This window comes from Peromyscus leucopus, chromosome 7, assembly GCF_004664715.2.
Source record: "Peromyscus leucopus breed LL Stock chromosome 7, UCI_PerLeu_2.1, whole genome shotgun sequence".
Taxonomy (NCBI): Eukaryota; Metazoa; Chordata; class Mammalia; order Rodentia; family Cricetidae; genus Peromyscus; species Peromyscus leucopus.
In genome coordinates, this window is record NC_051069.1 from 24,597,519 (window position 1) to 24,618,409 (window position 20,891).

Here is a 20,891-nt window from a genome sequence, read left to right on the forward strand (position 1 = left end):
ATAGTAAATTCAAAGGTTACACACACCCTCATCCACTCATGACACCAAGGCTTCTACCACTGTCTGCAATTTTCCCCCTTAAAAACCTCCCATCTTAAGAGCACAAGGCTGTCCTCCTCCACCCGCTATGTTGGGTGTTGGATTCAGACCAAGCGTAGGCTTGCTTGTTATCAGTAAACTATTGTGTGTTTTGCATTGGATATCAGCTCAGTGGTGGTCTTGCTGGGGGGGGGGTGTCTCATGACGTGGCCATGACAATTTCTGATGAGACTATAGTTTCAGCTGGAATCTCACAGAGACTAGTCCCCACGGGAGAGGACATTCAGAGGAATTTTGAGATCCTGGAACCTCAATTGGTATTCTGCTCTTCTTTGACTGTAGGGGATAGCCTGCCATGTAAAAATCACCTGGCGCCAGTAGTTAATGATAGAAAAGGAAATGAGAGTCTTTATTCGAAGAGTTGTTTTGTATGTACCCCACCAAGTTAATATGACACCTTGATATAACTGTTGAATGCAAGCAAAATAGTTGGAGTTTTAAAATATCCATGCTACAATCTACACCCCAGAGAACAAGGAGGGCCCACATGGGGGATGGGGACACATGGATTTCCCTGGGAAGGGGAAATAGAAGAGATCCCCAGGGTAGACTGGGGGCCTGGTGGATAGAAAAAAGAGGGACTGGGTTGTGGGGGGAGGGAGAGAGAGTAATGAAAGAGATGTCTTGATAAGGATTGCATTTTGGAATCCAGTAAAAACTTAGTGCAAGAGAAACTCCTACAAATCTACAAGGATGACCCCAGCTGAGAATCCTAGCATTATTGGTACATAGCCTGAACTGACCATTTCCGGTAATCAGATTGGTAACTACCCCAAATTGTCATCAGAGAGTCTTCATCCAGTCAGTGATGGAAACAGATGCAGAGATCCACAGCAAAGTACTGGGCTAAGCTAGGAGAATCCTGTTGAAGACAGGGAAGGATTGTGGGAGCCAGAAGGGTCAAGGCCATCACAAGGGACCCCACAGAAACAGCTAAACTGGGTTCCTGCTGGTCACATGCTCTGGAGCAACAGCTAGGGAGCCTGCATGGGACTGACCCAGGCCCTCTACTGGGTGACAGTTGTGGAGCTTGAACTACTTGTGCGACTCCTAGTGGTGGGAACAGGGCCTGTCCCTAAAGCTTGGCCTGGCTTCCAGGAATATACATTCTTCACACTGGGTTGCCTTGCCCAGCCTTAATACAAGGGGAGGAGTTTAGTCCTATCTCAACTTGATATCCCATGTTTTGTTGACACCCATGGAAGGCTTGGCCCTTTCTGAACAGAAACAGAGGAGCAGATTTGTGTGTGTGTGTGTGTGTGTGTGTGTGTGTGTGTGTGTGTGTATGGAGCGGGGTAGGTGGTAGGAGGGAATGGGAGGAGAGAAAGGAGAGGAAACTTCTGTCAGATGTAAAATAAATGAATACATCTAATTAAGAATAATAGAACAAAACACAATAAAATTTTCTTTGTGGGTTGGTGTTTTGTCTGCATCTATGTCTGTGTACCATGTGTATGCCTGATGCCTGTGGAAGCCAGAAGAGAGTGTTGGGTCCCCAGGAAATGTGAAGCACCATGTGTGTGTTGGGAATCAAACCTGGGTCCTTTGGGAGAGCAGCAAGTGCTCTGAATGTCTGATCCATCTCTTTAAGAAGCTTTATTCTTTTTAAAAGGTATAATTTAGGGTCAGTGAGATGGCTGGGTAGGTGAAGGCACTTGCTACCAAGCCCGATAACCTGAGTTCAATCATCGGGACCCAAGTGGTAGAAGGAGAGAATTGACTCCTAAACATGGTTCTCTGACTCCCATATGTACACTGTGGCATATATCCCTCTCCTAATAAATAAAGATAATAGAGAAATTCAAAAGATAAAAGTGGCAAAAATTCAAAAGATATGGTGGCATAGTCCTTTAATTTCAGAACTCTGGAGGCAGAGGCAGGCAATCTCTCTGTTCAAGAGGGAGTTCCAGGAGAGTGTGGGCTACATAGAGAAACCCTGTCTAAAAAAATCGCCCAAAACAAACAAACAAACAAACAAAAATATATAATTTATAATATATTTATAAAGAACAAAGTATAAATTACTCTTTAATATATAAGAGTAAAAAAAATCACTAATATATTTTTCATTATTCATTCCTGTTTTATTATGTTTTTAATTTAAAATTAAAATAAACTTTTATGTGTTCTAAAATTATAAAACAGTAGGCTTCATAGTAGTGTTTCTGTGAGAGCCCACAGAGGTTTCCTAGAGAGATCTGAGCTTGCTTTACCCAGTAGGACTGCATAAAGAGATGATTGGACCACAAGACTGGGTACCAGGTGTTTGGAAGGGTCTACACTTGGCTGTATCTAGCAAGGGGGAGATATTTTGCCTGGCCCCAGTGTCATTGTTATAAAAAGTCCTTTTGAATAAAGTTCTGAACTGTAGGATATTGACCCAACTCCTCCCAAAGCTATCCTGTGTTTCTGTCCTTCCTCTCTACTAGGCCTATCATTCTACCAAATATTAATATTCCTCTTTCCTCCAAGTAGGAAGCCTGGAAAAGCTGGGTCTGGTCCCCCACATGTTTTCATGCATATTTTGTTTTGGTTGATCAAAATCTTATATTCCAAAAGGCTGGAAAGTTCTAAATGTATATGGCCTATCATAACTAAACCTAGGAATTAGAAACAATTTAAACAGATCCATAATAAGATATGAGATTGAAGCAATAATTAAAGGTCTCTCTCCAAAGAAAAGTTCAGGCCAAGACAGATTCACTACTGAATATTATGAACTTTAGAAGAACACCTAACTAATGCTTCTCAGACCCTTCCACCAATCACAAACAGAAGGAACGATACCAAACTCTTTCTCTGAAGTCTGTATTGTCCTGATGTCAAACTTTGAGACACAACCAAGAAAAAAGTACAGAACAATTTCCCTGATGAACATGGATGTAAAAAGTCTCCACAAAAATATTTAAAGATTGAATCAAAACCTTTAAAAATTTTATACAAAATTACTTCATTTTCCTGGAGTCACAGCAACAGGGAGAAGGTCCCACCAAAGGGAATCCTAACTTCCAGTTGATGAAGAGCAGTGTGGCTCTGATCAGAAAAGAGAGGACCTGATCAAAAAAGGGAGGACCATTCATTGATTCTTTTGAGCTTCAACTTGAAGCCGATGCCCAGTCTAGGGCCTTGTCAGGCTGAACTGGGTGAATCACAGGGACCACAGTGCAGACTAACTCCTTGGACTAACTCGGACATCCTGGTACCTGACACACCGGCAGAATTCACTTCATCTTTGAACTTCAATGAGTGACTTTCAGAGTTATGTGTTTGCTAGCAAATATAATTTAAGAATATATTAATTTGACTTCCAACCACATGCTGTGGTGGATGGACATCATTTGTGCCATATGCAATTGTCATATCCCAGGCATCAATGACACCCACATTGAGATCCTGGAAAATATCTTTTAAGGCAAGGTACTGGGTGTAACCATGGAAGTCAGCTAGTCTTTCCACATCACTGCTCATCTCCCTGATGTTTTCTGTTTTGAGGACAACCATAGTGTCTGGGCTTCTCAGGAGAAGACGCTGAAGAGCTTTGTGGACATTGAGGGCTCTTCGGATGAAAAGGTCAATGGGGAAAGGTCTGAAATGCTGACCCAGAGAAATGACAATGACCGTGTTTTTCTCTCCTCCAGTTCTGTCAATTATCCGTGCAATGTACTCCATCTCTTTGACAGAGTAGACCAATGACCCAATAAAGGGGTAACCGTGTTTTTTCCACTGGATTTTGATGTTCTCATCCAAGTCCACAGCGAGTTGGTGTTGCAGTTTTCCAGTCTCATGCAGATCCACAGACCTCAGTGCTGAGAACCAACAGGCAATCCCAAAACAAAAGCAGAATCCAGTTACAGAGATCAACTAGCCGCAAATATAGGAGAGAAGATCTGGTGTTTAGAGTCATATAAGCATATGGTATCTGATACCCAAACAACTCAAAGTACTTTATGATAAGGAACTGCCCTCTTCCAGAATCATTCAGGCTGAATTGTGCAGGGGATGGCTTTAGCTTTGAACTCAGCTTTACTGGAAGATGATGTGATTAGTGTGTCCATGCTGTTCTCATAGGACATGTTACCTATACCCTGACCTTAAATGAGGGTAGATAGGGAAGGCTATTAATTGATGTTATGTGCAAAAGAAGTCAAGCAAATCTCTGTAACGGCTCCAGGAATCTAAACCTGTATTCTCTGTTCTTCTTTTTTCCCTAAGAGTGGAATGGCATCAAGTGTCTCATCTACACTAGTGACAGTAATATGATGGCTCATTTGTGATGCCCTTCACAAAAGCATTTATCTAGACAGATGCAGACACTTGCCTCAGTGATATTCACACACACACACACACACACACACACACACACCCATTTGTCATGTAGAAAAGAAAGTCAAGACAGGGTGTCAAATTGTCCAAGATCACAGTTTGTGACTCAAAGGGCACTTACGATTCAACTTCTAATCCTTGAGAAAAATAATCTCTTGAATCTAGACACCTCTGAAAGGAAGCATACTATGAATAGAAGACCACGTCCACTCTGTTCCAGTGTGCCAATTAGTCCCTAATCAGAACAGCAAGGTGAGTTGTTCTATCCCTACAGCTTCTGAGAAATTATGTAGTCAGTGACCACAGCTGCCTTGTCCCATGTCTCAATGGGGAAGGGAGGGCTGGCTGAGAAGTCTAAGACAGGGAGTGAGGCTGCAAGAGACACGCTGGAGAGTCTGTGGGGCGAGTGGTAGAACTAGGGTCTCCCTTGCTTCCAACTCACTCCAGTGCTCTTTTCCCAAGCACATTCTGGCTACAGAATCTAACTTATACAGTATACAGTGATCTCGACCCACTATAACCTACATGCTGAGGGGGGAGGGTCATTCACACCTCAGATGCTGCATGACCTATGAAACTGCAACATCAGACCATGTGATGACAAAGTTTCTCTAGAATCTTGAATTTCAGGCTGAGAGAGACAAAATTATGAGGGGCCATTTGTTTACTGGAAATCATGATCTAACATGTCCTTTCTTTTGGGAATACTTTTACACCTTAGAACCCAGGCCCTGCCAATTTCAACCTTTATAGAGGATCAGTTAATTATTTTTTTTTAATTGATAACCACAAGATTGGTGTTATATCAAGGCCAGTATGAAGTCATAGCCTCAACCTTGTCTTCAGTGACAAGAGCCAGGGTGCAAGGACTTAGAAGAGCAGGAAGTGATGGTTTATTATGTGGTTTAACTGACATAAAATATTATAATCTGACTTAGTGTTGGTGTATTCTTGACTTAGTAAAACTAGAAATAAAACTAGGCTTCTTACAAATAGAATCTAGCCTCAGCTCTGATCCTAACTTGTGATAACAGTTCCAATTGCTGTTGCTTTCTGGGTATGTGTTAGTGTGACTTGCAGTGCGATAAATATTTGCTGTCCGTTATTTTATTTAATTCAAAACAAATGCTAGGGATAGTGAACATTGTTCTAGATCAGTGGTTCTCAACCTTGCTAATGCTGTGACCCTTCAATACAGTCCCTCATGGTGTGGTGACCCACAACCAAAAATTATTTTAGTTGCTACTTCATAAATGTGATTTTGCTACTGTTATGAATCATAATGTAAATATCTGATATGCAGATGGTTTTTCTTGACCTCTGGAACAAGGTTTTTTTGTCCCCAAAGGGGTCATGACCCAAACACAGCTTCAGAACCAAAGTTCTAGGAATTGATAGTAACATTTTTCAAATAATGCTGGTGGTTCCTGATTAAGAACTATAGAACTATGATGGAGGAAGAATTTCCTGTACTCTTTTACCGCTAGAAATGAAAACGTAGTTTCCAAAAGAGATGTGAATAGCTTATATTGAGACATACTGTTGACACTGCTTTTGAAGTATTCCATCCACTGCCGGATTGTGGAGTCACCCATCAGATAGATGAATTTTCCTCTCAGGCAGTCCTTCATTTTGATTGGAGCCAAACTACAGGAGGCTGGAGTCCAGGTGTTTTTCCAGACATGCCCACTGGGGACTGCAGATGCCTTCCGGAGCTTACATCTCTCTTTTGCTGGAACAGCTTTTTCTGCCAAGAAATCAGCAAGATCAAGTCTTCTGAAACACTGTTCTATTCACCTGTGTTTAAGAGCCTTCCATCTTTTCCAAAGAACCCTCTAGATAGGCATGTGGGTGGTTGGTGACAATAAAAAGAAGCTTATTAAAATATCTTCATAATGGAATGTGTATTTTCAGTAAAAGTTTCCTCTGATGTGAGTTTCCTAAGTGATACCTATTAATGTTTATCTGAAAGTACATGGGGTTTTTCTTCTAAGAATAAAAAAGGCCTTCAACTAAAATTTAACTATTTGTTAGCCCTGCCATGAGACCAGCCTCATCAATTCTTATATAGGGTGAGAGCGCTCCAATGTGAGCATGTTATTCGAAATGGCTCCTGAGCTTGTCACATGCTCTCATGGTGTCTAAAATGTCACCATGAATGTATGAATGCTTTGAGATAAATGCAGGGCGAACTTGGCTATAAATTGGCCAACTTTCATTGAGAGAGGCCTGGAGGTCTAAGAAGGACCAGATCTTAAACTTTAGTCTCTGGGTAATGAAGAGATCTGGGAAGGTGTGGGTGTGTGGGTGGCTAGCATGGTGTGGCAGCAGGTTTGGGGTAACATTTATTCATCACTCACAAAGGGTAAGCTAATATTTTAACAACTACTATGAAGGTACTGATATATATGTGAGAAAAGAACTACCATTTCTCTCCCTCTTCCTCTCTAAGTCTGTCTTTGAGACAAGGTCTCATGTAGCCCAGGCTTGCTTTCAACTTGGTATGTAGGTGAGGATGGCCTTGAACTCCTCATCTTCCCGTTCCCACTTTGGAGTTAGGAAATTATGGGTGTGTGATTATGTGGTGCTGAGGGTCAAGCATAGGACTTTGGGCTTCCTGGGTAAGTACTACACATCACTTCTGCAATCAGAAACATGTGTTTTCCTTCTATGTGGAAAAATGTCTTAGCAATTAGCAAACTTTCCATGGTGAATGTAGAGAGACAAAAGGTACAGTTGTCTTAAATCATTTTAGGTGGTATTTGTAAGCTGTTCAAAGTAGAGAGAGAGACAGAGACAGAGACAGAGACAGAGAGACAGAGAAAGAGAGGTGAATACGTATGTGAGGTTTTTTGAAAAAATTTCAAAAACCAAGAGTGAAGCATGGTTATAAATTGACTCCTAGATGGCACATTGGAGATATCTAAGTGATAATTCTAGGGAGGCTGGGAAGGTGGCAGGAGACGGTGGTGGTGGGGATGAAGAACTAGGTAAAGACTTGGGAGACAGTTATGTCATTTGCAGCTTGTTGTGTAGGATGGGCAGATGACCTTCTACCTGAGGAGTCGATTGCTGAGAGATGTGTGTACTAAAGCAGGCACGAAGATCCTAGTGAATCCAAACATTCATTTGCCTACGGACTTTGTACCTTAGCCCACCTTATGAGAACAGAGACAGTGACCAAGTCCAGCAGAGAGAGAAGGACCTTTAAATGGGTCCAGTGTTAAGCACCGCCCACCAAGCACAGAACCACTTACTGTTGCATTTGGAGACACTAATCACATTGGATTTTCCCATAATCTCCACACCTATATTTGACCTTAAAGAGACAGATACAGAAATTAATCTGCAGTGGCCTCAACTCAAGCATAGTTCCAGAGCCAGATTTGCCAATCCTTCTGCTACTTCTCAGTGATAATCTAATTTCCCTGCCTAGAATTTCAGGTCATTTAGTAAGTTTCCATTTATTTGTTTCATAGTTCATAGGAGCCAGGGACCCAGAAGGTATAGATGCAAGGCAGTGAATTGAGACACAGAAAGAATGATTAGAACACACACACACACACACACACACACACACACACACACACACACACACACAGAGAGTTCTCTTACACACACACACACACACACACACACACACACACACCTGCGTTTTTTAGGTTCTTTGATAAGTATTACTTATCACAATGTCTGAGGACCCCTGGAGACTGAATACTGTCCCCAAATGAATTCACAGGTCCCCTCACAAAGGACTCTTCTTACAGAGTCCCTAAGTTACAGTACTTAGAATACAATCCCTGCATCCTAGATTACCAATTTCTCCCCAGAAATGTGAAACAATAATAATTTACCTTTCAAAGAGGCTCCTCTCTTGCTGACTAAGATAGGAAACTTCCTTGTTCTTTGATTTCATGTGGGTAAGAGCCGCACAGGGTACATTTGGAGGCTTCACACAGTAGAATGCTTCTTGGTCCTGGGCATCCAGATATTGGCACAGCTCGACACTTGAGTTTAGAACCAAGGCACACTCAGTGTGGACCTGAGAGGTTCCATTTACAAACCGGCCGGTGAAGATGACTCTGTCGTAGCCCTGTTTCCTTGCTCTCCAGAGAGCTGACACCCCTTCACTGGGATGGATGAGCAGGACAGACAGGGCCACCGGGCCCTCCCAGAACAGAGTGAAGCTGACTAGGTAGGTGCCATTGTTGAAGTCTGTCACCTTTCCAGAAGCTCCTGCCTTCAGGGCTGGGGAGGACATCCTGGCCCTCAGGAAGTCTCCACCATACTCCTTCCTGTGTCCCAGGTGGTCCCTGGCTTCCAACAGCACATCCACTTTGTCCCCCACGCAGTGTGTGTCTCGAGGGTTGAGGATGGTGGCTGTGCTGTGTGTGGCACTGGTGGTGGTGTTGAGGTGGGTAAAAGGCCTGGGAGGGATCTGTTGGTCTAGTTTCTCTAGGACCTCCCTGACTCTCAGCTCTGTCCCTTTTGGAGAAACCGGTAGGTTCAGAGGCACTGTAGGGCATGAGGATGTTGTGACCAAATTCCAGCGACTCAAGGGCACAGGCAACTTGAACTGAACCCATATCTGAATGGGCAAGAAATAGAATAGAGAACAAAGAAAAAGTGCTATTTAATGTAGAACATCTTGGCAGGTTAACCGACTTTTGTCTGTTATAGAACACTGAGAGGTGTAGAATTCACTACACTAAGATTTTGTGGTCACATGTGTTTCACACAGCGATGTCTTTATTTAAACTGTCAATATAACTCTGGTTTTCAATGACTTATTTTGTAAACACATTCAACCTCCAATAGCCCTTGCTGGCATCTTCTTCAAAATGGTGGTGATATGGGGGTGGAGAGAGGGCTGAGCAGTTAAGAGTGCTTGCTGTTCCTAAGGAGAACCTGAGTTCAATTGCCATTGGCTAACAACCACCTGTAACTCCAGCTCCAGGTGATCCATTGTTATCTTCTGGCCTCTATAGGTACTGCATACACATAACTAAATCAATTTTATCTATCATGTCATAATTATGTCCCTTGGATAGTTATTGTGAATATTATGGAATAATATAGTGTGCTGGCTAATTTTATGTCAACTTGACACAAGCTACAGTTATGAGAGAGAGGGGAGCCTCAATTGAGAAAATGCCCCCATAAGATTGGGCTGTACATAAGTCTGTAGGGCATTTTCTTCATTAGTGATTGATGTGCAAGGGCTCAGCTCATTGTGGGTGGAGCTACCTCTGGGCTAGTGGTCCTGTGTGCCATAAAAAGTAGGCTGAGCAAGCCATGAGGAGCAAGCCAGTATGAGGCACCCCTCCATGGCTTCTTAATCAGCTCCTGAGTCCAGGTTCTTGCCCTGTTTGTGTTCCTGTCCTGACATCATTCATTGATGGACTACGATGTAAAAATATAAGACAAATAAACACTTTCCTCCTCAAATTGCTTTTGGTCATAGTGTTTCATCACATCAATAGAAATCCTAACTGGGACACATGGGAATCTTTATAAAGGCATTGGACTCATGGCAAGTGGGCCTGTCTCTATGATTTGAAAAAATAATTAAAAGTATCCTAACATGTCCAATGAAGGAATAATGAGATGGATCATTGCTCTCAATCACTATTTAGAATTTTCAGTAAAGGCAAAGTAGCTTGCATGAACCCAATTCTTGTGTAGATAATAATAATAAACTGTGAACAAGAATATTTTTAATAAATAGCTCTCTAAAAGCAGTGAAAGCTATTTCAGGACAACTGCAAGTTTGAGTCTGTGCTTGAGCTGTACCACAAGAGAAGGGCTAACCTATGCTACAGAGTGAATCCATGTATCACAAAAACAAAAACAAAGTTCTGCAAACAAATAAAATCAACTAACCACTACCACCAACTAAAGCCCCACTCCATAGCAGAGAAGCAACCAATGAAATAGAGAAAACAAACAACAAAGCCAACACTAACAAAATAAAATGTAAGCCTCAATTGCTGCAGTGAGGTAAAAGTTTGAATAGATATTTAGACTGCCTGGTACTGGAGGAGAACCATGTCTGTGTAAGCATACACATGAATGGCTGCCTATAAAGCTTGCCCTCCCTCTGGCTTCCCTGTCTCTGAGAAGCACCCTCTGTCCTGGGTCCCAGCTTATACATGAAAGGTTTGGGACGTTCCTTACTTGTTGCCCTGTTTAACAATTGTCTGTAATGTTGGTTTGTGAAAGCTGCTCGATAAGTCATATTGAGCACATCCAACTCCGTTCCAGTAGGTAGGTCTTTGCAACTTACACTTTCCTAGATACACAAAATCAAGTAAAACAGAAAAAGAAATTAGTTCCTTACCTTTAATGGGTTTCTGAAAACCGTGAATGAGACCCAGAAGATAACTATCAACAGCAGCACCCACAGTGCCTTACGACTGGTCATTGTTTTCATGGTTTGAACTGTCCTAGGAGAGAATCACAGAGACTTATCACGGAATGAAACACAAAGGAAATCACACACAGGTGTGGTACACTCATGGCTCCTGATTCCTTTGCTCTCAGTTAAGTTATTCTCAGGTGACATCTTGGCCCTCCTGTTTGTTCCTGCTGTCCCCCAGCCTCTGTCATCCCATTAGCTATCAGTTAGGAGCCCACCAACAGCTAAGATACCATGAACCTGAAGTGGGCAGGACAGTCACATCTAGGTGGATCCTCCAGGTTATACCACCTCCCAGATTCTCTTTTCTCTCCTCTCAACCACAAAGAGCAGACCAAACACTTCACCAATAATGATACCAAGAACCGTGACAACATCTAATAGAAGACGGTGTACCAGTCTTCATGGAGTCTCTTTCTTTATCACCAGTTTTTCTGCCACCTCTCAACCTTAAAATGAATTACTTTAAAACTTTTACCTATTACTTAAAAAAAACCCTTGAAACTTTAGTCTTTTTCCCCTCTGCTTATATGAACAATTAGTCTTTGATCTGAAATCTGATTCATCTTTTTCAGCTTAGATTAGTTGGGCAGGGTTACTGCTCAACAGTACAGAATGTAAGAAAAGACAAGTCATTTTGTTTGAACACCACCCTCATTTCTAAGAGCTGACACCTATCTTTATCTCAAGGAAATATCCTCTGTTGACATTTATTCTAGAAAGACCTCTATCCTGGGCAAGAATTAAGAAAGAGTGTTCTAGTTTCATACTATTGTTAGGACCAGGTTGGCCTCAAACTCAGAGATCTTTCTGCCTCTCCCTCTGAGTGTTGGGATTAAAGACCATCAATGCTCAGTTGGGTTTTTCCTGTAAGGGATGGAATGGACAGAAGGCTGGAGAGGAAATGCATTCCAGCCTGGTATCCTTTGCTTTATCTGTGTGGCCAGAGATTTTCTGGCTTTGAAAAATGATACTTGTTTAGAGTTTATTGCTGTAAGAAACACCATGATCATGGCAACTCTTTTTTTCTTTTAAGTTTTTTGAGACAGAGTTTCTCTGGCTGTCCTAGAATGTGCTTTGTAAACCAGGCTGGCCTCAAACTCACAGAGATCCACTACCTCTTCCTTCTGAGTCCTGAGTATGTCAGCACTGCCAGACTCAAGGCAGGCCCATGGAAACTATTACAAAGGCAGACAATTAATTGAGGGCTGGCTTACAGTTTCAGAGGTTTAGTCCATTATCATCATGGCAGGGAGCATGGTGGCATGCACGCAGACCTGGTGCTGGAGAAGGAACCACTAGATCTTGATATGTGGGTAACAGGAAGTAGACTGTCTCATTGGGAGTAGCTTGAGCATAAGAGACCTCAAAGCCCACCTCCACAGTGACACACTTCCTCTAACAAGGTTACACCTACTCGCACAAATGCACATCTCCTAATGGTGCCAGTCCCTCTGGGGGTCATCTTCTTTCAAACCACCATGTTTCATTCCCTGGCCTCCAATAGCTTGAAGCCATGTCATAATGTGTAATGTACTCAGTCCAACTTCAAAAGTCCCCATAGTCTAGAACAGTCTCAAACTTATTTAAAAGTATAACGTTCAAATTCTCTTCTGAGATTCATGCAATCTCTTAACTGTGATCCCTTGTAAAATCAAAATCCAAGAGCAGACTGCATGCTTGCAACATACAGTGGCACAGTATATATATATATATATCTGTTCCAAAACATAGGGAATGGAGCATAGTGAGGAAATACTGGACCAAAGCAAGTCCAAAAATCAGCTGGGCAAATTCCAAACTTTGTATCTCCATGTCTCATGTCAAAATGATCTTCAGAGCTCCAGTTCAGTTCAGCTTGGTTGACTGCACCACACTTGTTTCTCTTGGGCTGGATCCACTCCCTGTTAACAGCTTTCCTTGGCAGGTATCCCACGACTCTGGCATCTTTAATATCTTGGAGTCTCCAAGGCAATCCATGCTTCAGCTTCACAGCTTCACTAATTGGCCTCTCTAGGCCTTCATGTAGCGACACCCCAACACATGCCTGCCCCGGTGGCTTTCTTTAGTTGTTCCTTGTCTCTAAAGCCAGAACCATGTGGCCAAAGCTGTCTAGTTCTGCTGCTTCCTGGGGTTGGAATATGGCTTCCTTATTCAATTACATCATCACCAGCTTCCTGTTCTCCCCCTTCACTGCTTAAACTTGGCTGTCCTGAAACTGGATCTGTAGACCAGGTTGTCCTCAAACTAAGAGATCCACCGGCCTCTGCCTTCCCAGTGCTGGGAATAAAGGCATGCACCACCACACCTGGCTCTAAACTTTTTTTAAAATTTATTTTCACAATTTGGAGACTTAGCTGGGTGGGATCTTGCCCTGAGGTCACCACATCCTTTATTCCATTTCTTAATCTGTTTTATCTTCTTGAGTGCAGGATTTCACTCCATTCCACTTTCTAGTGCTTCTTTTCTCATCAAATATTTTTCTTTGCTCAGCTTGCTCTTTTTCATTATATATCTTCATTAGAGTTAACACTAGTAACTACACAACAGAGTCTATACTAGGCTGTTTTGAGATTTCCTCTGCCAAGGCAATTAATCCAAAACTCTTCACTTTAGGCTCAAGTAACCTTTTTGACAAGGGCAAAAAGCATCTACACTCTTCACCCAAAATATCACAAGAATGATCTTTAGGCAACATACTAAAACACTTCTCCTCTGAAACCCTATGAGCCAGCCTCAGACTGTTCTAATTACTCTTAGCTCCACTGTCCTCCATGCTCCTACTAGTCTGTCCCATTAAGCAGTGCTTAAAGCATGCCACTGCATTCTTAACACAAAGTACCAAAGTCCAAATTCCTCCAAACAAAAACCTGGTCAGGCCTACCACAGCAATACCCCACTTCTGGTACCTCCTGTCTTAGCAAGGGTTTCTATTGTTGTGAGGGGACATTTATGACCATGGTGACTCTTAGAAAGGCCAATATTTACTTGAGGTGGTGGCTTACAGTTTCAGAGGTTTAGTCCATTTTCATCATGGCAGGGAGCATGGCAGCATGTAGGAACACATAGTGCTGGTGAAGGAGCTGCTACACCTCCATATGCAGGTAACAGGAAGTAGCCTATCTCACTGGGAGTAGCTTGAGCATAGACGACCTCAAAACCCAACCCCACAATGTCACACTTCCTCCAATAAGGTCACATCTACTCCCACAAAGCTATAGCTCCTAATAGTGCTGCTCCCCCTTGGGGGCCATTTTCTTTCAAACCACCACAACCCTCTTCAAAGACATAGTGCTACCTTTTAGAAAAGGCTTTAGAATGATCTAGAGGTGTAAAACAGAGAAAACCTCTATGGCAAAGTAGCCCTGACTCCAAACATTACAGATGGACAATGAATTGAAGACTTTGTTACATTGAGGGCAATCACAGTAACTGTGAACTTTAAACCCAGCCCGATTCCTGTATAAATAACACAGCTCCCCACAGTAAGGATCTAGTATAGGAAGTACATGTTCACTCAAAACATAACTGTTTTTCATTTACAAAGGAGCTGATAAAAAATTTCCCTTCAGAAGTGAGCTTGTTGGGAGAGAGAGCCTTGGACCATGGAGCCTTGAGGTGGGAGAGCAATTGGAAAGGGAAGAGACAGATTTCCAAAGGCAGAGAGAGGGTTCTCTTCAAATTCCTGAGAGGATTGTTGGTGTGATGGTTCAGGAAGTAAAAGCACCTGTTACCGACACTGCCAACCTGAGTTCAATCCCCAGGTGGAAGGAGAGAACCAATTCCTAAAAGTCACCCTTTGACCTCTACACATCCACATATATGCACATGGGTGCGCGCGCACACACACACACACACACACACACACACACACACACACACAAATGTAATAAAAAATGAAAATAAAACCCGGAGAAGCGCCCTGTGAAGAGGGGCAGCTGAAAATAAGATCAGGAGAGGTCCATACTACAAGTCAACATGGTGTACAGACAGAATGAAGGAGAAAGGAAGGAAGGTAGCAGAAACAGAGAGAGGAAGGATACTCAATGATCACACAATAGTAATCTACTCAAATCTGTACTATTGTGTACAGAATGTGCCAATTTCAACCAGAAATGAAACATGACTAAAGGCAGAGGAGAAAGTGACATATTCCTATGTTGTGGGACAAATAAATGTCCCATATATGGCATTGATATGGAAATTTTCTAACAGAATTGTTTTTTAAATCACTATTATTATATGGCAAAGTCCATAACAAGAAAAATAGACTGGATGGACATGGTGACACACACTTTTAATTCAGGCACTTTGGAGGCTGAGTCAAGTGGACCTATGTGAGTTTGTGTCCATCCTGGTCTATGTAGCAAGTTCCAGGATAGCCAGAGCTGCACAGAGAAACTCTATCTCAAAAAAATTACAGAAAGGTGAACAGCATTCCAACTATTGAAAAATGAAAGACAAAGAGACAATTTCCAAAGACAACCAGAGAAGAAGATCATATTAGCTGTAATAAGAATTATGGCCAACTGCCAGGAACCAAGCAACAAGACAAAATACCCCCCAATACCCACAACCTCGGTGTGTGTGTGTGTGTGTGTGTGTGTGTGTGTGTGTGTGTGTGGTGCGTGCACACACACATACAGGAGCTCTCATGCCACTATATATGTGGAGGACAGAAGACAGTTGTTTAAAAATAATTTACTTTTTTTTTTTGGTTATTTCGAGACAGGGTTTCTTTGTGTAGCTTTGCGCCTTTCCTGGAATCCGCTTGGTAGACCAGGCTGGCCTCGAACTCACAGAGATCCACCTGGCTCTGCCTCACGAGTGCTGGGATTAAAGGCTTGTGTCACCACCGCCCAGCAAATTTACTTATTTTGATCTTAAGTGCATTGGTGTTTTTCCTGCATGTATGTCTGTGTGAGGGTGTCAAATCCCCTAGAACTGGACCTATAGACAGCTGCGAGCTGCCATGTGGGTGCTGGAAATTGAACCTGGGTCCCTGGAAGAAGAGCCAGTGCTCTTAACCACTGAACCATTTCTCCAGCCCCCAGAAGATAATCTGAAGGAGAATCGGTTCTTCCCTTCTAATGTGGGTTCCAGGAACCAAACTCAGGGCATTAGACTGAGAATCAAATGCCTTGACCTCCTAAGCCATCTCTGTAGAGCTTAGTTCCTAAAATAAATGCACACTTAAATATTTGCTGGGAAGTGAAGGAGCATATGAAATTATACTCCATTTACATTGAATTATCTCACATGTCTGTTGTTGTTAGCTTTGCCAGGTATATAAATTTTAAAATCATTATTTATATAATATAAGTTATTATTTTGTAGAGTGCTTATTCATTTAGCTTCTTATTTTTCATTCTTTCTTACATTTCTGTTATATCATTTAGGGATACTTTTTTCTTCTGCTTAACATCTACCTATAATATTCTGTAATTTTCAATTTTCTGGTGGAAGATTCTCAAAATTATATTTTCCCTCTTATTTTTAATATTGAGAGCTATTATGCTGAATATAATTCTGTGTTGTCAAGTGTTTGACATATTTAAAGTGCATTGGTTCTTTCAAAGTGTTACTTCTTTTTCCTTTTATTGCCTTAATTACTCTGTTCTTGTCTGTTTTTCTAGAATCTAGATGTCTCTGGCTTCCACTGTCTTGGTTGCTTTCTGATGCTTTAGTCTGATTGAAAATAAAATTATTCAGTGTCTTTTTCATTTGTTCCTATAGGGAAGTTATAATAAGTTTAGAAGTTTGGGAAATATAAATCCTACATGTGTAGATATATATGATACACACATAGGTACATGTATTTATTTGTATTTATATGTACATTCAGTATATATTTAATTTTTAATTTTATGTGTATAAGTGTTGTACCTGCATGTATGTTTGTATACCCTTGCATGCCTGGTGCCTAAGGAGATGTCAGATTGCTTAGGACTGGAATTATAGATGGTGGGGAGCTACGATGTGGATGCTGGGAATTGAACCCCAGGACTTTGAAAAAATTGGAAGAGCTCTTAGTCAGTCAGCCACTTCTCTGATGTATACATGTATATTATTTATATATTTAATTTGTTGAGAATTTCATAGTGCACATAATGTATTTTTATCATAGTCACTTTCACACTAAAAATTCTAACTCCTTCCAGATCCACCCCCATTTCTCTTGCAACTTCCTGTTCTGTTTTTAATTTTTTTGTGTGACCTATTGAGTCAAGCTGACACAGTCCATAAACTCAAGGGTGTGGGAGCACCCATAAGAGCTCCTTAGACCTACCAGGGGCCACACCCTTAAAGGAAACCATCTCTCCTTACCACAAAACCCACTGGCTGTCAACAGCTCCCCAGCTAGTGATTTGGGCTAGTGAGAACTCCCTGTGGCAAGCTGATGCTGACTGGCTACATAATTTGATACATAATTTGATATATATTTTTTTTTTAAAATAAATTCTTGTGGCTGATATATAGAAATTCTAGTGATTTACTTTTATAGGATTTCCCAGCAGCACACATTCAAATCAGATGATTGTAAAGAATTTATTGGATAGTCCTTCTGCCTACTCTTCATTGTTAGTTTGAATTTGCACCAAATGTAGATGAACATCTGGTGACTTATATTCAGTATTTGCTCTTTCAGTAAGTTCTATTTGATCAAGAAAGTTCTTTCCTAAAAAAAAAAGAAATGTTCCTGTTTTTAACACTGTTAGAAGTTGAGCTAACTTGAAAGGCCTTTTGTGATTGATCAGGGTAGATATGTAATTTTTTAAAATGCATTTTTCATGTGTGATGGATTACATGAATATATTTTCTAAAGTCAAAACATATAACCATGGCTGAATGAAACTCAACCAAGTCAATAACATAAGTCACAATTTCAATAAGACCCTATTTTTTATATAAATTAATGAGAGTTTAAATTAATGCAGTCATATTTGGAAGCAGTATGGCGCTGTCTTGTCTGTCTGCTCTGTTTTAAGCTGTATCTACTTAGGGAATTCACTGTCTGTAGATCACAAAAGACCTCTTACTGAGGCTCATAAAAAAGTCCCTGATAAAATTTTATTTCAGTAGACTATGTAATTCTGTATGTGGATAACATGGACATTAATTTGTATTACTAGTTATAAAATCGTTAAGAAAATCTCCAGGAAGATGGCATCTGGCATTCAGAAGCAATCCCCCCAGGCTCTTGTTCAGGGAAGAGCTAGAGAGGAGGAAGTAACAGTGTGGTAAATCTTCCCCACCGTTCTTCCTGTATAGTAAACACCTTCACAAAGAAAACGTCCAAAGACAAATTTTAAATAGATGCCGCTGTTTTTCTGACTTAAGAAGACAACCTTCTACGGAATGGCACCAGGCCAACAGGACAACCCCCTCCCTTTAGAAAGTTTTCCAGACTAATTCTCGACCACACTGAGCTTTCTCACATCCTGTGATCCCAAGGCATATTCACATCTACCCCATCAGGATACTATCACAGGAGAAAAACCAAGCTAAGCAGTGTGATCAGCTGCAAAAACATATTACTGATATTTGCTGAGGGTCTTTTCCCCCGGTAGATGTGACAAGCGTCTGCTCATGCACAGAGAGCAGACAAAGGCACAGTCCCTCCCCAGTCTATCTAAGTGAACCCATGGTTCTACAGGGTTACTTACAGGAAGGAGCATGGTGACCCAAAGCAGCCCTGTCACCAGTATCCTACCGCAGCATGGGTGAGAACTGCTTCAACTGCACCTGGAGCTCTCTGACCCGACCTGCAGGCAGCTCCTCTGGGTCATCAGTTGTTTACTGCTTTTACAACTTTTGGGAGGAGCCTTGCAATCTTCAGCTTTCTGAGCTTCTAGAACAGTTTTAGATTCTGGTCCTGAGCCGTCGGAACTCCCTTCTAGGGAGGTTTTAATTTGAAGGAAATAGTTACACGACCCTTTGTAGCGGAACCAACCGAACATTGTCGGAAAAAAAAAATTAGTAAAAATAAAGGATGCAGAGGAAACAGCCTTTTTTAAATTTGTATTTAGTACAAATAAAACTCTTCCAAACTTACCTTCCTCCTTTTCGTCTATCTGGAACAGCCTTTTCTTTTTCCACTGGATGCTCTAGTGTTCTGGTTGTCTAGAAAGACAGGTGTGATATGTCCTCCTTCTTTGGCCTATTTTAACTTTCAAAATTAATGTAGTTAACAATGAGAGCTTTGTATTTGTGCAATGTGGTAAAACTTTATTGACTGACAGAGAAAGAAGAGCAAGGGAGGGGGGAGAAAAGGGAGAAGGGGAGGAAGAGAGAGAGGCAGAGGGAGGGAGGCAGGGAGGGAGGGAGAGGAAGAGAGAGAGGGAGAGAGAGAGGGAGAGAGAGAGGGAGAGCACAGTGCAAGTCAAGACAGCAGAGCAACAGCAGAGCAAGGAAAGAAAGACCGGAAGGGCATGAGTCACCTTTTCCCTTCTCTGCATTGAGTTCTTCTTTCTTATTATGGTTCTTTTTCATTACAACACCAAAATGGGGGAGGCAGGCTAGAGATCAGCCTTGATTTGGTGACAGAACCTAACAACTAGCAGCTGTTTTGATGTCTGTGGACAGAAGCAAGGGACTTAATATCTACCCCAAAGGGACCCTTGAATGCCTTAGGTCTGGTAGGACAGTAGGAAGGGTTACCAAATGGGAGTCACTTAATACATATAAAAACTCACACTCCCAAACAGGGCGGGAGTCTCCTAGCCCTGGAGTCTTTCCTCTCCCTGGGGAGCGGGACGGTCTGCAATGCTTGCCATGAAGTTTGCTTTTGTTTGCTCTGAGCTCTTTTGATTCCTCAGTCTATGGACAGAAAGGAGCCACATGCTAGCTGGCATCAGTTGTCACCAAGCAGCAGCAAGCTGTCACCTCAGCAGTGAAGCCTATAGGGTTCTTGGTCTCCATCCTGACAGTCTAGGGAGGGTCTAACTCACTCCCAGCCCCCACAGGGACACAGAGAAGGTCTGAGTTGAAGGAGAATTTCAACAGAAAATTCTGTCCTATTCATCGTTCAAAGGACTGCTAGAAGAATCTGATCCAGGTAATGTGTCTTTGAGGAAGGGGTAGGGAGATAAATTTTATGGCCGGTGCAGCCTTGAGCATCACAGGGGCCTAGAAAGGAGGGGAATGGTAGACAGAGAAACAAGACTGTGGGTTCACGTCAAGAATGAATACTTGCTGGAGAGATGGCTCAGAGGTTAAGAGCACTGACTGCTCTTCCAGAGGTCCTGAGTTCAATTTTCAGCAACCACATGGTGGCTCATAACCATCTGTAATGAGATCTGGTGCCCCCTTCTGGCCTGCAGGCGTACATGCAGACAGAACACTGTATACATAATAAATAAATAAATCTTTAAAAAAAAATGCCAGGTGGTGGCGGCGGCGGCGGCGGCGGCGCACGCCTTTAATCACAGCTCTAGGGAGGCAGAGCCAGGTTAATCTTTGTGAATTTGAGTCCAGCCTGGTCTACAAAGTGAGATCTAGGACAGGTTCCAAACCTACACCGAGAAACCCTGTTCGAACCACCCCCCCCTAAAAAAAAGAATGAAAACTTTTATTTTTCCCTTTGCTGTCTATACATTGTTCTGTTAGCTACTGGAGAGAGCCTTGCCAGCAGAGTTTGAGCGAACAGTGCCTTTAACCCCCTTCTCTGATTTTATCCTTCTTCACTTTGCTGGCTTTGTTTTGTCCCAAGGGTATTCCTCCCAGACTTTATCTAGTGTCATCAGATTTGTTCAGCAGTCACCAGGCCCTATCTGGATCAGAGTTTGTGCTTAAGTGATGAACTGCTTGAGTAATAAACATCTGGACTCTTAAGGAGTAAATACAGAAGAAAGAGGGGGAGTGAAATAACAATAAAGACCTCTGAGCAAGTCATAAGAAATCATGCTATTAAGTGTCTAAATAAAACCCTTTAATGCACATCATTTTGTATGTAAATATGCATATATAATTTAGATTGTTTTCTCATTTGGGCTGACAATGCTCCCTCCAAGATCCAAAGACTACATAACAAAACCCCCTATAGTAGGAG

The 20,891-nt window shown here is 42.0% G+C and overlaps 1 protein-coding gene across 2 annotated transcripts; it reads right to left on the reverse strand.

Annotated features, from left to right (window-relative positions):
• Window positions 1-2,891: 2,891 nt before the first annotated feature.
• LOC114690226 (NXPE family member 4-like) lies at window positions 2,892-19,269 on the reverse strand. 2 transcript variants are annotated; one of them, XM_028864835.2, is made up of 6 exons: window positions 18,897-19,269; window positions 10,763-10,868; window positions 8,277-9,010; window positions 7,680-7,741; window positions 5,963-6,169; window positions 2,892-3,905 (listed from the first exon to the last, which is right to left on the reverse strand). In XM_028864835.2, exons 2-6 carry the CDS (start codon window positions 10,853-10,855, stop codon window positions 3,370-3,372), a joined length of 1,632 nt encoding a protein of 543 aa, XP_028720668.1. In that variant the 5' UTR covers window positions 10,856-10,868; window positions 18,897-19,269; the 3' UTR covers window positions 2,892-3,369. The 2 variants fall into 2 exon arrangements, with proteins under 2 accessions (XP_028720668.1, XP_037063415.1); XM_037207520.1 differs by lacking the exon at window positions 18,897-19,269 and adding an exon at window positions 18,508-18,739.
• Window positions 19,270-20,891: the final 1,622 nt, after the last annotated feature.